The sequence below is a fragment of the Brassica napus genome, chromosome C7 (assembly GCF_020379485.1).
Source record: "Brassica napus cultivar Da-Ae chromosome C7, Da-Ae, whole genome shotgun sequence".
NCBI lineage: Eukaryota > Viridiplantae > Streptophyta > Magnoliopsida > Brassicales > Brassicaceae > Brassica > Brassica napus.
This window is the reverse complement of record NC_063450.1, coordinates 38639100-38656588: the sequence shown is the minus strand read 5'-3', so window position 1 is coordinate 38656588 and position 17489 is coordinate 38639100. Positions and strand designations below refer to the sequence as shown.

The 17489-nt window shown below is 34.4% G+C and overlaps 3 protein-coding genes across 3 annotated transcripts; all 3 read left to right on the top strand.

Annotated features, from left to right (window-relative positions):
* The first annotated feature begins 8358 nt into the window (after positions 1–8358).
* Positions 8359–10355, top strand: LOC106411430 (cytochrome P450 71B34). Its single transcript, XM_013852192.3, has 3 exons — positions 8359–8766; positions 8832–9412; positions 9603–10355. Exons 1-3 carry the CDS (start codon positions 8460–8462, stop codon positions 10206–10208), a joined length of 1494 nt encoding a protein of 497 aa, XP_013707646.2. The 5' UTR covers positions 8359–8459; the 3' UTR covers positions 10209–10355.
* Positions 10356–10654: 299 nt separating this feature from the next.
* On the top strand, positions 10655–13518 carry LOC106408144 (acetolactate synthase 3, chloroplastic-like). The gene has a single exon (XM_013848966.3). The coding sequence runs from the start codon at positions 10952–10954 to the stop codon at positions 12719–12721; it is 1770 nt and encodes a 589-aa protein (XP_013704420.2). The 5' UTR covers positions 10655–10951; the 3' UTR covers positions 12722–13518.
* Positions 13519–13729: 211 nt separating this feature from the next.
* On the top strand, positions 13730–15578 carry LOC106410942 (cytochrome P450 71B3-like). Its single transcript, XM_013851577.3, has 2 exons — positions 13730–14711; positions 14860–15578. The coding sequence occupies exons 1-2, from the start codon at positions 13761–13763 to the stop codon at positions 15466–15468; spliced, it is 1560 nt and encodes a 519-aa protein (XP_013707031.2). The 5' UTR covers positions 13730–13760; the 3' UTR covers positions 15469–15578.
* Positions 15579–17489: the final 1911 nt, after the last annotated feature.

The window sequence follows — 17489 nt, the reverse complement described above, 5'->3', positions numbered from 1 at the left end:
CACTGGAAAACACGAACAAAATTTAAGTTCAACTTTTAGATTCACCATCCGCTTCTAACCAATCAAAGTACCAGCTAGATTATTAATAAAAATATTATTCTTTTAAAAAATCAAAAATAATTGAAAAAAAAAATGATGTCACTAACAAACCCCTAAATCTTAAATTCTAAATCCTAAACTCAAACTCTAAACCCTAAACCCAAACCCAAATCCTAAACCCTAAACCCAAACCGTATATCATAAACCCTGAATTTTAGACCATAAACCCAAACCGTAAACCCTAAACTCAAAATGTTTGAATTTGGGTTTAAGGTTTAAACTTTGGTTTAGGTTCTAGGATTTGGGTTTGGGTTTAGAGTTTACGGTTTGGGTTTAGGGTTTAGGATTTGAGTTTACAGTTTTGGTTTAGGGTTTCGAATTTGGATTTATAGTATATGGTTTACTATTTGGGTTTAGGGTGTAGGATTTGGGTTTAATATTTAGGGGTTAGATTTAGATTTAGGGTTTAGAATTTAGGATTTAGGGTTTTGTTAGGCATCATTCGTTTTTTCAACTATTTTAAATAAAACTAGATCTCGATCCGCGCAACAGCGCAGATTTTTGTTTTCATTTATTTTTATATAAATATTTTGTTTTTAATTCTAAATTGGTATATATTATAATATATATGTGTCTATCAATTTTTAAAACATTATAAGTTTACTATATATTTTTTCATTGAATAGATTGTTTCAAACTTTCATATGTATTTGTATCTTCTTATATATATATATATATATTCGGATTATTATTTCATTATTAAAATCATAACTATATATATAAAGATTACTAAAATATTATTTTATTGTCATATTCAAGGATATTGTAACATTTCAAAAATTTAGAAAGTTTTAAAAAAATTAAAATTTTCGCTTCTTAGATTTATATTATCGAGTAAATAATTAAACATTTAGTTTTTTTTTTAATTTTTAAAATAAAATATATAGTTTAAAATTTGTTTTCATTGGTTTAAGGTACTAAAGATTAATCATTCTTAGATAATAAGATTTTTTTATTTAAAAAATCTTTATAATTTTAAAAGTTAACATCGACAAATATTAATATTTAGCATATAGAGGTATAGTATTACAACATTAAATTATATCTATTTAATTTATACTATTTATAAATCCAATCGATCATCTATTGTTTAAATTCAATTATTGATAATCCAATAAAAATTTCTGGTATGCCCAAAATTTAAATGATAAGATTAGATATTAAAGGTAACATGACTTTTTAGGAATATGTCCATTAGGTCCATTTTAAAAAAAATTACACATGAATTAAGGTCGTGACTTCTGCTTTAATATATAAAATTTAATATTTTTTATTAATTATCTAGGTGATACTTTGATTTGTGGTAAGAGATGTGGTGAATTTAAAGGTTCATCATGTTTTTGTCCGGAAAACACAATATTTCTTCATTATTTTTGAGGCACGTGAAAAAAAAAGCGTGAGGATGATAATATTAGCCACTGATGGGTATGAAGCCTTGGACAGGTTCGTTATTTTCTGTGGTGGGTTAATTATATAGTAGAGATGTACCAATAAAGTTTCTTTTAAACGTTTCTTTTAAACCACCAGAAAATAATTGAACATACAGACAGAAGGCTAATAACCAGAATACGTATGGGGTTTCATTATGCATAAAGAAAACGATTTAATAAGAACTAGGGTGGGCAGAGAATGGATAGTGCCGTAATTTTTAGTATTTATGATTTCTTTATAAGAAATTTTATAATTTCAACCCGATATACAAGAATAAGGATTCAATACAAACCAACTCGAACAAAATAACCCGATTCTAAAGATTCCTAAACTAGTTTCACTCAACCCAACTCCGCGACGCGTTCTACTACTTCGAAACCAAAATCCTCGAGAATCGAAAAGTCATTCCCAACAATTAGCGAAATCACAAAATGTGAAATTCACCTTGTTTTCTAAGATGCCGAGACTTCCCGTGTCGCTTCCGGAGTAGCTAGCTCCCGATAATCTTATCGATTTGTAATCGTCACCAACAATTAAGATCTCGATGCTTGAAAAATAAAGGTTACGGAACAAATTACCTGAGTAAGAAGCCAAGAACCGGCATGTACAGTTTCCTCCAACACCGAACGATGCAAGAATAGGGCTTGTGCTCACCACTAAACTCCATATAGAAAGCCTCCAAACCTGCACAAAAGGGTAATCACACTACCAAAGTTGTTCAAGTGATCACCTTTGGCACTGAGATATCTGAATCAGCCAAATGTTGAAACCAAGCGCCAAAGAGCAATCGTTCGATGAGAACCAAACGCCCAATACGCATTGACATTTGCCGCATGTCGAGAATCGAGAAGCGGAAAACCGTGCTTGTTAAGCCTCTTCTTGGTGCCAAGAGAGAAGATGAAGCAGTGTGAACCGAGAGACAACTCCGAGATGAAGACCACCATCACCAACCCGAAGAACCATAGAGAGACAAAGCAGTGGAGGTCCACAGTGAAGAGGGTCGACGAGCAGCCGCCGAGGAGCCATAGACGACTACCTTACAAGCTTTTCTCGTATCCCCCACGTGCTGGAGCAGACTCGAACCACCATCTCCGCCAGCATAGCTCAAACTTATGACACGGCTCCGGAGTAGAAGGATCCTCTGGAGTTTACTAAACACCGCTGACTAGACACCCAAACCCAAGACACTAAGGATAGAAACCATGTCCACCAACAGTACCGAACGACACCACCGGTCAGAGATTGCGACGAACCTCAAACCAGGAAAGCCAAACCTTCACTCCTCCGCAAGGACGACGAGCACCGAGAGAAAAATCCAAAAGAGGAAAAAATCAGATCTCCTCCTTCAAACCATACAAGCTGACTCCAAACCACCTGAAAGCACTCCATAACCTCGCCAAGACACCAGATAAAGCGGATATGTCACCAGATCGAACCTCTCTCGAGCAAGGCCTTTACCGGAAACAAAACCCAAAACCAATTCCTCAAGCATATCGGACGGGAGAGGGAGAAACCTGTGGAGAAGCAAAGGGAAAACTGAGATATAGATAAAAGGGTGCCTCTGGCGATGGCGCTCACGCGCTTGCCAGACGCCGGAGCGTTATCCGATTTCGTTTTGATCCCATGTCCTCGCACTTGATCCCATGTCCTCGATGAAGAGAATCATGCTTTGTAGTCATCCTCCCCGTGTCGCCATAGCAGTTTGTCGCGTTCTGCATCCACTACCGGAGCTGGAGCATCTATTTGTAAATACTCTAGATTTAATTGTAAATATACATCTATTAGTATAAAAGTGGAGCAGAGCGGATTCCGATTCTGAAGTTTTTAGTATCTGTGATTTGATTTATTTGTAGCGGATATTAATTTTTAATATTTGGTTTCCTTCTAAGATTTGCAGATATCCATATTTTCAAATCGAATTGAAACTAAGAACAAATTGAATCAAATAAAATGTCTAGTTCTGTCAAGAACCACTTGGTATAGTGTATGACGTCAAGACGATATTATTATGTGATGTCTTCTTGTGTTATAAATTCAGCGCATTTATTACGATCAGTGTGAATCATGATCCCAATATATTATTTATAAAATATATTATTTATAAATCAGTATATGCCATATATAATATATGATGGGGACAAAGTTAAAGATTGCTAAAGATATGTTATACAATCTTGTGATATATTTATGGTATCTATGTTATTAAAACTGAATATTTAGATACATAAGTTGTTTGGAAACATGTATAACAATATAAAAAAATAAGTATTTTTTAGCAATTTTATTAATATAATTATATTAATTATCTTTCCATATTTTACTCAATTCAATAATTTTATTAATTATATCACATTAACAATAAATTACATCATTAATTAGATTATCATAATAATAATAGTGTAGTTTTATTTATTAGTTAATTAATATAAATTTTGTGCCAATTATAAATCAAAAATGTAAAATAACTGGATTTTGTATATCATTATAAACATTCGGTGCACAGATCAATGTATAAAAATTTAAGAATCAATATCCATGTGGATTAATGTACTTGCCCACAATCTGCCAAGCTACCAACATACAAAAACGCTCGTCCCAAGTTCAATTGATCAAGTGGTCACGCCGACAACGGCGGCTCAAAGTATATATGGGTTCTTAGGCAAAATTCTTTTTTTATATGTATCTATAGACAACTTAAATTTTTGGGTCTTTATCACTAATTATTGTAAAAAAATTTAGACTTCCGAGTAATCATCTCTATTGCCCCTCGATCCATTTTTTAAAGCTAAAATATCCTTGTTATATTATTAGTTTTGTTTTGGTTTATTTTTAATTCATAAAATTACTAAATTACAAAAATGTCCCTAATCCTAATAATATAAGAAGCGTCGATACATTTTCATTTTTCAGATTTTTCTTTTTCTCTTCTTCCTCCGACCTCTTCTTCTCTCCAAAACTGTTATTTTTTTTCTTTCTCCATGACTTTCTTCTCTTCTTTCTCTATTTTTCTGCGATGAACCCCTGCAATTCAACCTGAAACAATGGTGGAGAAGACGACGGAAACTAAGATGGAGACTTTCCTTGAGATTGTTCTACTTAAAAGTAGATCTATGGGTTCTCGATCTACAATTTCCGCATGTTCTAGATTTTTCGAGTTAGGGTTCTTAAGGCAATGACGAAACAGAAACAATGTTTATGAAAAATTATGGGGTTCTTTGATTTAGGGTTCTTCTTGTTTTTCTTCGATTTTGGGTTTTTCTGGATATTTAAGTCCGGTTCTTATTCTATGGAAGTTATGGATCTATAATTTTTGTATTTGGTTGTGTGTTTCTTTGATTTTATTTGCGGATTGGATTCAGTAGAACTCGTATAATTTGGTAGAATTGTATGAGTACAACTAATTATAACTTATTTAGTAGAACTCAGTACAATTCCGTACAACTACGTAAGTATTACTAATAGAACTCGGTATAACTATGTAAGTATTACTAGTATCACAAATAAATAAGTATTACTAGTATAACTCAGTACAACTACATAAGTATTACTAGTATAACTTTGTACAACTACATAAGTATTACTAGTATAACTCAGTATAACTAGTAATACCAGTATAATTAGTTGGACCAGTATAACATAATTGGACCAGTTGTACGTCGAAAATTTGAAAACTTAAAATTTTGAAATTTTGAAATTTTGAAATTTTGAAATTTTGAATTTTTGAATTTTTTAAAAGAATAATTAATTTCGTAAATGAATAAAGGTAAAATCGGGTTTTCATATTATCATTAAATGATGAAGGATATTGAGATTAGGAAGGGATATAGTGGATTTGTTTTTGTCGTATAAAGGCATATGGGATGATAGCTCTTCTCTTTGATATTATTTTTGTTAACAAATGTTTGGGCCCCGAGGTCCACACCCTAAGCCGGCCCTGCACGCTGAGTGTATGCACAAATGAATGTTTTTTTTCTATTTTTACTCCATCCTTCATAATCACTAGATTTTGATCCGCGCGTCCGCGCGAATGTATTTTTAAAAAAATATGATATTATTTGTTTTTATGTCACTATTTAGGGTTAGGGAAAAAACTCAAATTCGAAGAACTAAACCAATCCCAATCCGAATAAGTAGTACCAAATCCAAACAGAAATTGATTAAATATCCAAATTATTCAAAATTTTGGTATCTGAAGAACTGAAACCTAATCGATCCGAACCGAAGTATTTTGGATATCCAAAATAGATTTATATACTTATATATATTAATTATTTTTAGATTTAATATATATATATATATATAAACATCCAGAATATATATGATACTTTTAAGTTCGTTTAAATACTTTAAAATATATACAAATAATCAATCGTAAATATCTAAAATAGTTAAAATATACTCAAAACTCCAAAAATACTTAAATAATTATTCATTTTGTATCCAAATAAAACCAAACCAATGTATATGTTAAGTTAGGTATTCTTACATATGTTATTCAAATTTATATGTAATATATTCTATTGTTATAGATTTTTTTAAAAAATTAAAGCATATAATAAAATTTTAAAATTTTAAAATAATTTAAATTGGTTATCCAAATCCGAACCGAATCCTCAAAGATCTGAACCGAACACGAAATCCCAAAGAGACCCGAAAACGAACCGGAACGCCCATCCCTAATCACTATTATATATCCTATATGTGTCATCATAGGTTACAAAAATATGTGTTATCTTATAATTAATCGCATTTTATACGTACCGTTAAATACGTTTTCTTATAATTAATAATATTTTAGACGTACAATCTTATAAATAATCACATATATTATATTTTGAAATTTTAAAGTAAAATATAAAAACCATAATTAAGTTGGTGTTTGAAACTGGGCTTTGTATTATATTTTTCTTATATATTGAAAACATTTTATAATGGTTTTTGAAAAATATGTTAGTAAAAATCAAATTTTGAATATATGTATATTTTTGAATGAATTTTTGATATAAATAAATTTTAAATTATTATTTTCATTTGAATATGTATATAAAGTAACATAAGCCCTTTACTTTTTAATATAATGTAATGGACTTCCAATTTTTTTAATAGCATAAGCCCTTTACTTTTTTTTCCTAACTTACTGCTATCCATGTTTCCAAACAACATTATTTTTTTTCACTGCTATCTATGTTGCCAAACAAAAGCTTAAAATACTTCTACTTTAATAAGATAGATAAGATAGATAGTGTTAAAAAAATATCTTAAATCATACTCTCACTCTTTCCATTATTTATTAGCTCTTAAAATTAGCATCTTTAATTCATATAAATCAACAACCCATAGCTATGCAACCATTTATGTTTGTAGTTTGCATATACAAATGTGTTCTATACATTGGAATGTGTTCTATACATTGGAGTCTAAACACAACTCATAATATTATCGTCAACCAATAACGAGTTTATAGAGAAATTCAACTGAGAAACAATAAATAACAAATTAAGGCCACGATTATATAACTCTAAACCATAATTTGAAATAATTGTGAAGTGGAAAAGTGAGCTTCTGCGAAAGAGTTCTCATCCACACAATATAAGTCACATGTTAAGCAATGATCATAATAATTGACAACGTACGTATTACCGACATAATATTTAAGTATGGGCGTTCGGGTAACCGTTTAGGTTTGGATCGGGCATTTCGAATTTTTGTATTCACCTTCCTAGGTCCTATTCTAATATTTTATAAGTATGAATCGTGTTCAGATAATAACACTCCGGATTCAGTTTTAATTTGTAATACACTTTAAAACCCATAAAATAATTATATATCATTCGAATTTGGGTTATATCGGTTTTGTTCGGATATATCCGAAGTAAAAGACAAAATTTGAAAGTAAAACATAATGAAAAGCACTTAAATTGAATAAAAAATAATCTAACACACATCAAAATGATAAAATAACAATAAAATGTTAAATCAAGCATAAGAACAAACATCGTTTGTAACCAATATGCAGTACCTTATAGATAGAGTAGACTTGTTATTTAAACGAACAAATTTATGAAGTATTTATTTATAACTAATTGAATATTTGAGGTATTTATTTAAATTTTATTACTTATTTTATGTATCAGATCAATATAAACAAGTATTTGAAATGATTATATATTTTAAATATTTATATTGACTATTAATTTTAATTTTTTTGGGTTATTCATTCGGATTTGGTTAATAACATTTAGGGTTCAGACATATTTTGTACCACCCTACAAGATCCGTTCGGATCGGATAACGGTCAAGTTTTTTAGTTCGGGTTTGGTTTGGATTTTGGATTCCAGATTTTATGCCCATCCCGAATAACAGTATAACACTGATTTATCAGAAAATAATTTAAAATTTTATGTAGAAAATCAAAATAAACGGGCCAAATAGAGTAAAGTAAATAGAGATGCAAAGTTGTTTGAAAGATAAATTGGAGAACGAAAACAATGAAACCAAGCTTTCAAACTGACAATAAAACAATCCGAGATTTAATCGAAACTAGATTCTGTGGCGGGTATATTTTTTTTTTTACAATTTTTTAGTAATATTCGTGTGTTTTTAGTATAATATTTTTTTAAATGATTAATAATTTTTTTTAATGATTGTATTAAAATAGTTGGACAACAACTATATCAATAGGTTATATTCCGGTTTTAATATAATAGATAATGGACTTACCTCAGAACATTATCTCTTCACACACAAAGAGACATACGTTACATCATAGCAATGAATAAACCGGAGCCTTGTGTCAAATAATTATCCTCCACATAAAAATGTTATCATACATATTTTCATAATGAAGTTGATCATTAGCTGTAAAGCACAAATTCAGTGAAACTATCTGAGAAACAGAAAACACAGATGAAACAATTAGGAAAAAAACAATGGCAATCTCTCTCTATCTCCTATACCTTTTAGTTCTTACCCTAGTCTCAATAATTTTCCTTAAACTGTTCAAACAATCAAACTCCAAACTACCTCCAAGCCCTCCAACGCTTCCAATCATCGGAAACTTACATCAGCTTGGAGAATTGCCACATCAGTCTCTATGGAGACTCTCCAAAAAGTATGGTCCAGTGATATTTATGAAGCTTGGTACAGTCCCAATGATCGTAGTTTCTACTCCTGATACAGCAAAACAAGCCCTAAGAGTCTTTGACCTTAATTGTTGTAGCCGTCCATCATTAGCAGGTACTTTACCTAATTAAAGTTTTGATTTATATTGATTATGATAACATAATCAATGGTTTCTTCAGGCTCAAGGAAGCTCTCTTACAACTACAAGGACATCGCTTTCTCTCCGTTTGATGATTACTGGAAAGAAATAAGGAAGCTCTCTGTTCAAGAACTCTTTAACATCAAACGTATTCATTCGATTCAACCCATCAAATACGAGGAGATGAGGAAACTGATGACTTCACTCGCTGAATCAGGCGCTAAGAAATCTCCGGTTAACATGAGCAAGAAGCTTCTTTCTTTAACAGCTGGCGTGGTGTGCAGGGCATCATTTGGTGTGAGTTTCCAAGACACTGTGCTTGACAGTGAGAGGTTCAACGAGTTAGTCCCTGAGGCACTTGAGATTTTAGGGAGCTTCTCTGCCTCAGATTTTTACCCTTATATTGGCTGGATCTTGGATCGATTCACGGGTTTACACAAACGTAGAGAGAGAAGCGCACAAGATCTCGATGCCTTCTGTGAACAGATGATTGATCTGCATCTAAAGAAAGGCAAAGAAGAGAATGAAGATTTCGTGGACCTTCTCATGAAGTTGGAAAAGGAAAAAGTTGTTCTTGGACAAGCAAAATTCACAAGAAACAATATCAAAGCACTCCTCATTGTAAGTACAATTAAAAAATATATGTTCTCCAAAACAAAAACACCACAGAACTATAATTTAAAAATAGTTCAATCAATCACTAAAAATGCTCTAAATATTTTATATTATGAAATGGATGGAATAGATTTATACAATATCAAATTTCGATGTTTGATTATATTTCACATGCTAAGTTTAATTATTGTTTTAGAACATTCTTCTAGCGGGAATAGATACTTCTGCAATAACAATGACATGGGCAATGGCTGAACTCTCAAGAAACCCACGACTGATGAGGAAAGTTCAATCTGAAATCCGAGAAAAATATGGGGACAAAGAACTAATCAGCTTAGAAGAAACTGAGGAGCTAGAGTACATGAAAATGGTGATTAAAGAGACATGGAGGCTTCATCCTACAACACCTCTTCTGCTTCCAAGACAAGTAATGACTGAATTTGAGATCGACGGCTACAAGATTCCAGTCAATACAAGGCTGCAAGTGAATGTTTGGGCTATAGGGCGTGATCCAGATGCATGGAAAGACCCAGAAGAGTTTATTCCAGAAAGGTTTATGGATAGTAATATTAATGTGAAAGGACAGAACTTTGAGTTGTTGCCATTTGGGAGTGGTAGGAGAATGTGTCCTGCAATTTACATGGGGACTAAAATGGTTGAGTTTGGTCTGGCAAATCTGCTGAATCGTTTTGACTGGGAGTTACCACAAGGAATGAAATGTGAGGATGTAAAGATGGAGGAAGCTCCAGGACTTACTATTTACAAGAAACGTGATCTTCTACTTGTTCCGGTTAAGCGTTAAGATCTTTGGTTTTCTAAATAAGTTCACCATAAGATTATTAAAAAAAAAAAAGAAAAAAAGATTATAAAGTAGTTCATGAGTTTTTCAAGATTATACAAAATCATAACTACCTTTTTCTCATAAAACAGTATTTAATTAATATTTATCTCAATGGCAAAAATTTAATATTTATCTAACAATAAAACACATATTAAATTGTCTATAAATTGTATTTTTATGAACTTATACCCAAAATACGATATATAATATATTAGTATAATTAATTTTATATATAAGAAAATAAGTTACATGACTTTGCAAAGTTTTTTTTGTGGACTAAAGCTTTGCAAAGTTTTCAAAACTACCTTTTTTATTGGTGAAAAATTATAGGAGAAAAAACTGATGGAAAAAAAAACTAGGAACACACGACATATACGGGAACTGAATGAAAGAGTTTCGCGTGAGTTACAAGCATAAAAAAATCTTAGGGTTAGGTTTGATTAGGAGCATTGTGGCTCTCGCATACAATACAACAAGGTTTTTTTCTTTATCAATTAATAGAAAAGGTTTACAAGAATATCTATGATGTATACGGATAATTTTATGTTTTTGGTGTAAATGTATACGGATAATTTCCAGAATATCTAGGATTATCTAAATATATACTAAATAAATATTTCTTCAGGGTTCCACCCTTAAATTATAAGGTCAAGTGCTGTGTCTCAGTTTTTCGGCTATCCTTTCTCCTCTTCTGAGCAGCTATCATGGCGACGATCACAAATATATCAACCTCCTTCTACAAATATCATCATGATCATTCCTCCTCAAAAACTCTTTTACCAGTTTCGAAACTAGCTCTTCCTTTTGCCATAAATCCTCGAAAACCCTCCTACATCCATTGCCGTAGCAAACACGGTTCTCTCTCCTGCTCTGCAGTTCTCAACTCACTTCCTGAAGACCTCTCCCGCAGGGGCTCTGATATCCTCGTTGAGTCCCTTGAACGTCAAGGCGTTGAAACCGTCTTCGCATACCGTGGATCCGTATCCACGCAAGGCGTTGAAGCAGCCTACGCATACCATGGAGACATCTCCCGTGGATCCACGGAGCTCTACCGCGCGCTCAAGCGCTCCTCCGTGATCCGTCGCATCCCTTCCCACAACGTTAAAAGTGCACTTTTTGCAGCTGAGGGCTACGCTCGGTCCTCTGGAAAACCTGGAATCTGTATTATAGCCGCCTCTAACCGCGGAGGTGACTATCTCGCTAGCTGTCTATCTGACACTTGCGTCCCCCTTGTGGCCATAACCAGCCAATACCTTAAGGACGAGACGTCAATGCGTTTGATGACGAAACATATATTTCAAGTGATGAATGTAGAGGATATCCCCAAGATCATCGAGGAAGCCTTCTTTCTAGCTACTTCCGGTCGTCCCGGTCTTGTTTTGATTAATCTTCCCGAGGATATTCAGAAATATTATGCTGTTCCTAGTTGGGAATCTTACTGGGAGCAGATTTTTAGCTTAATAAAAGAAGCTAAAAAACCTATGTTGTATGTTGGAGGTGGCTGTCTGAACTCCATCGATGAACTGAATAGATTTGTCCAACTTACAGGAATCCCTGTCACTAGTGCAATAATGGGACTTGGATCTTACCCTTCCAACGATGTTTTTTCGTTACAAACATTTGGAATGCAAAGGACAGTGTATGCAAATCACGCTTTAAAAGAATGCGATCTTTTGCTAGCTTTTGGGGTTGGTTCCGACGAGCCTTTACCTAGCAAGGCTAAAACAGTTCATGTCGACATCGACGCATCAGGAGATTATGAGAGACCTCTTGTACCAGTGCGCGTAGATGTTAAGTTGGCTTTTCAAGAGATGAATAAGATTCTTGAGGAACGAGACGATGAGCTCAAGCTTGATTTTAAACTCTGGAGGATTGAGTTGAAAGAGTATAAGCAAAACACACCGTTGAGTTTCAAGCCACCTAAAGAGGCCATCCCTCCACAGTTTGTGATTCAAGTCCTTAATGAGCTAACCGATGGTAACGCCTTTATAACTACTGGTGCCGGGCATCATCATATGTGGGCGGCGCAGTTTTACAAGTGTAAGAAACCCATGCACTGGCTAGCATCAAGAGGCTTCGAAGCAATGGGGTTCGGACTCTCCGCTGCCATTGGAGCGTCTGTTGCAAACCCTGATGTGGTTGTTGTGTACATTGACGGAGACAGGAGCTTCCTAAAGAATGCGCCGTACTTGCCTACTATCGTGACAGAGAATCTTCCAGTGAAGATACTTATACTAGACAACGAGTACATTGGTGTCTCCCAGGCGGGAGATATGTGTTACAAGAAATCTTTTCTCGGTGATAAGGCGACAACAATACTACCTGATATGCTCAAGGTTGCAGAAATTTGTAAGATTCCAGGGAGGAGAGTGTCGAGGAGAGAAGAAGTACGAGGGGCTATACAGGCCATGCTCGACACACCTGGTCCATATATGTTGGATGTGATAGTTCCGGATGAGAGGGAAATATTTTAGGATGAAATACTAAAGCGATCGATTAGGGTGGTGATTATCTAACTTTGTATATATATGCAAATGTAAACTTTAGTGCTATTTCTAGATTTTTAGTAAATTAATATTTATGTGCTGAACTGCTACTTGATTTACTAGCCACTGCCACTGGTTCAACCGCTAATTAACTTGGCCTTAGATGGTTTATTAAATTGGCACTTGTTCGGTTGCGTCTCTCAATCTTCATCCCGGCTTATTTGTGATATATATGGTAGTATATATTAGAGTGATTCGAAAGAATTGATTTGATTACCGATATTATTAAAGTGCACTTATCTTTTGGAACACACATTAAAAAAAAAATTAAAATTAAAAATGATTGAGCTGAAGTATTTAAATGATGGGAAATCATATGGTTAGTAAAACTAATTTTGAGCCTCCAAAAATTAATGGGGAGATCCAGAGACTGAGTGAGTGGGCGAAAGACTCATTGGCAGAGACGGTCAGACACATGAGTTGGTTCACAATCTGCGTACTCAGCCCTCATTTCATCAGCTACTCTCCCCTCATTTCATTGGTCATTGGCTTAGTTGCGGAGGAAACTAACTACTTCAGTGAAACTGAAAAACACCCTATGGTTAGCATTGTTCTTGCTTCACTCATTTACATTCCCTTCATTCAAACTTCTTCTAATTCACCTTCAGTTACCATTTATATAAACCCCTTTGTCAACAGTGTGAAAATGATCTAACTAATTCAATGTCGAAATCCATCTTTTAATAGAATGATAAAGAAGCATAATCAAATAGTTCTGAACTTGACAGTAGGAGCAGTGATTTATGTTTACTTGGTTGAAATGATTTAGGATAAGAACTACTCGAGTTTTGGAGTTTTTGATTGGTCTAAGTTCAGATATTTTACACGAGTTCGCACGAGACTGTGTCTTAACCTCTCAAAGCTTATCTTCATAGCACTAAACGACACGGTAACTTTATATGAATGGACACTGACTTATGTTTCTGTGGTCAGGAAGCCCTTTAAGTATGTTTCTTTCTTTGTCTTAATGCTCAGATTCAATAATCACCAAAAACAGAACACAAAAGAGAGGACAACGAAAACAATGTCGATTATTCTGTATTTCTTTTCGTTTCTCCTTTTCTCGTTAATATTCGTGAAGAAAATCAAAGAATCGAAACAAAACCTTCCCCCGAGCCCACCAAAGTTTCCGATCATCGGAAACCTACACCAGCTTCGAGGATTGCTTCACAGATGTCTTCATGATATCTCCAAGGAACATGGACCCGTGTTGCTTCTCAAGCTAGGTTTTATCCAAATGGCTGTAATCTCATCGAGCGAAGCAGCTGAAGAAGCTCTTAAAACACATGACCTCGAGTGTTGTACCAGACCTAAGACTAACACCTCATCAACATTCTCGCGTGATGGTACAAACATTGCCTTTGGGCCATATGGTGAGGCGTGGAGAGAGTTGCGTAAGCTTTCTGTTCTCTATTTTTTCAGCGTCAAAAAAGTTCGATCTTTCAGGTACATCAGAGAGGAAGAGAATGACTTGATGGTCAAGAAACTGAAGGAGTTGGCTCAAAGGAAGTCTCCAGTGGATTTGAGCCAAACACTTTTCTGTCTAGCCGGAAGTATCATATTCAGAGCTGCCTTTGGACAGCGGTTTGAGGAGAACAAGCATGTCAATAAGGAAAGGATCAAAGAACTCATGTTTGAGGTCCAGAGAACTGCATCCCTAAGTAGCTCCGATCTTTTACCTGCTGGTTTGGGATGGTTTTTGTACTATTTGTCAGGACAACATAGGAGAGTTAACCAAGTTTTCGTCGAGGTTGATACTTTGCTGAATCATATAATTGCTGATCACTTGAAGAACCCTGAAGATAAAACAAATAAAGATCGCCCTGATATCGTTGATTCGATCTTAGATATTATGCATAAACAAGAACAAGATGAATCTTTCAAGCTCAACTTTGATAATCTCAAAGGAATCATGCAAGTAAGCAGTTGAACTCTTTTAGTTAAAAGTCATGTCCTATTTTTAGAAGTATATAAATCGTACATTAATAGTTTTTTTCTATTTTTAGAAGTATATATATATCTTGAGTCTTTGTGTCCTTAACCATCTGGTGACTTTGTTGACCTAGGATATATATCTCGGTGGAGTAGACACAAGTGCAATCACCATGATTTGGGCAATGGCAGAACTTGTTAGAAACCCCCGGGTGATGAAAAAAGCTCAAGACGAGATCCGAACTTGCTTCGGAATCAAACAAAAGGAGAGAATCGAGGAAGAGGATCTCGACAAGCTTCAGTACTTGAAGCTTGTGATCAAAGAAACCTTGAGACTACACCCAGCAGGTCCTTTGTTACTACCAAGAGAAACAATGAGTCAAATCAAGATTCAAGGATACGACATTCCGCCAAAAACACTTCTAGTTGTTAACGCTTGGTCTATAGGTAGAGATCCTAAACACTGGGAAGATCCAGAAGAGTTCATCCCGGAAAGGTTTATTGATTGTCCTGTGGATTACAAAGGACAGAGTTTTGAGATGTTACCATTTGGTTCTGGACGGAGGATGTGCCCTGGCATGGCTTCAGCGATTGCGACCGTCGAGCTGGGACTCTTGAATTTGCTTTACTATTTTGATTGGAGATTGCCCGAGGAGGAGAAAATTTTGGACATGGAAGAAGCTGGTGATACTACGGTTATTAAGAAAGTTCCTCTTGAGCTACTTCCAGTTCTTCATGAGTAAATATGATGGTTTAACTTTAAAGAAATCAAACAGCCTTATAGATCTGAAAGTGTACCTCTATAGATAAAAATGATATTTATCATATAGTATATGTTTTATATTTTCCTCCATATACTGTCTACACCTATTTAATAACTACCTTATTTAAGATTTTTAATAAACCCATATTATCTCGATGGAATTATCTAATTGTTATCGAAAATTAATAACAACATAAAGTTATCTAATTGTTAGATTATATTTATCCCCATGGTTATTAACATGTACGAAACAGTAATTTAATATAAACTAGGATAGTATCCGCGCTTAAAAGCGCGGAATTACGTTTTTTAATTTTTGGTTTGGTTCTAGTTCGGTTATGGTTTTTTATTTCAGTTCAAAAATATAGGAACCATTCAAATAACTTTGTGAGAAACCTAATAAAATTTTGAGTTCAATTTGAATGCGTGAATCTGAACAGTGTACAGAATATTTGGTTTTGTATTTTCTTGGTGTTTTGTTGGCCTCAGAAAAGGGGTTAGTATAATTTGTATGATAGCGTTATTATCTTGCCTAGACAAATTAGTTATCTCTTTTTTTTTTAGCAACGCCCAGACAAATAACTGGTATAAGATCAAGATTTATAAAAATAGAGTTAGTTCTAAAGATATAGTTTTTGACTCCGGATAAAAAATATTCAAAACCAAATTGTGTTAGAAATCAATGATAACACTAGTAAACACTACAAAACGTAAGAACCGAAGCAAGTGTAGTTAATGAGGTGTTGGTTAATTTGGAAAAGAAACATGCGCGGTGGTTTCTTGACCAGCACCTTGAGACCCTGGTGCTCTAGAATATTCTGGCTGGCTTACAGCAAGTTGTTGAGTCCTCCATAGGCCACCAGTTGCACCTAAGAATGCCTTGAACTGAGCAGCCATCATACTGAACCTTGTTGGGAAGCCAAAGACAAACGCATCAGCCTCGGCAAGGTCGTTGAAGGTGATAAGAGGAGCGTCACTCTTTGGTGGTGCACTCATTTTAGAGAGCAGATCTTCTTGGAGCGTCCCTGGTACCTGTCAAGAACAAACTCTTAGCTCGGTGCTTCAGTATGAGTGTCTTCTTGTTTCTTTGAGAGGATGCAAGTTAAATTTAAGGTAGCTGAAAACATGCATCTGAGATGATAAGTGTTATATCACTCAAAAGATTATCACATAGCCTAAACAATGGTGGCAGATAAAGACATTCACAAGTAAATAAAAATATAGAGATATATTTCCTCTTTCATTCAGACATAAGAACTTATTTCTAACTTCACCTCCTATTCTGTTTCAATGATTTCATTATCAGTTTATGTGTCTCATTGTAGCCTAGAATTGTCAGATATGCTCCATAGAAAAGCCAGTAAGAGAGTACTGACTGACCTGCCATTGTCAGATATGCTCCATAGAAAAGCCAGTAAGAGAGTACTGACAGAAGCAGCACCTTTCCTAATCTCTTGTGCTAGTTTCTCCACATGTCTGTACATTTATTAGTACCTGTTACACTCCACCACACTTTTTAACGATGGATGAATGGATCTCCAGTTCAAATCCAAACTCAATCACATTTCTCCACAGGTCCGTACATTGAGTAGTACCTGTTACATATATTCAATAATGCAGGCATTACTTGTACACTCTACAGCCATTTACCCAATCATATTTTTACAGAATCTAATTGTTTTCCTTGTTAGATATTGAACACTGGAGAAATTCTAGGCTTGGAACCTACAAAACCAAAACCAAATCAGAAGACATCAGGGCTGTCTCCACAAATTTAAGAAATATAAAAGAAAAAACGTAAAGTGTTAATGGACTCCCGAACTCATGATGGTTGTTGAAAAGGAGATTATCATGCTATTTCTCAGAGTTTCATCTTGAGGCACAAAGACTCTTCCACTTTCTCAGCCATTATAGAAGCTCTAAGCTGTTGCCACTGCCTCTGCTGAATCCTGCAATAGATCACTAAAAATCCTAAGTCAACTCCCGTTGAAAAATGGAAGG

Excerpts from the sequence above, each read along its gene's own strand:
- LOC106410942 (XM_013851577.3), top strand. The coding sequence starts at position 13,761 with ATGCTCAGATTCAATAATCACCAAAAACAGAACACAAAAGAGAGGACA. Across the intron at positions 14,712-14,859 it reads ATCTCAAAGGAATCATGCAA|GATATATATCTCGGTGGAGT; the intron begins GTAAGCAGTTGA and ends TTGTTGACCTAG.
- LOC106411430 (XM_013852192.3), top strand. The coding sequence starts at position 8,460 with ATGGCAATCTCTCTCTATCTCCTATACCTTTTAGTTCTTACCCTAGTC. Across the intron at positions 8,767-8,831 it reads TAGCCGTCCATCATTAGCAG|GCTCAAGGAAGCTCTCTTAC; the intron begins GTACTTTACCTA and ends TGGTTTCTTCAG. Across the intron at positions 9,413-9,602 it reads ATATCAAAGCACTCCTCATT|AACATTCTTCTAGCGGGAAT; the intron begins GTAAGTACAATT and ends TTATTGTTTTAG.
- LOC106408144 (XM_013848966.3), top strand. The coding sequence starts at position 10,952 with ATGGCGACGATCACAAATATATCAACCTCCTTCTACAAATATCATCAT.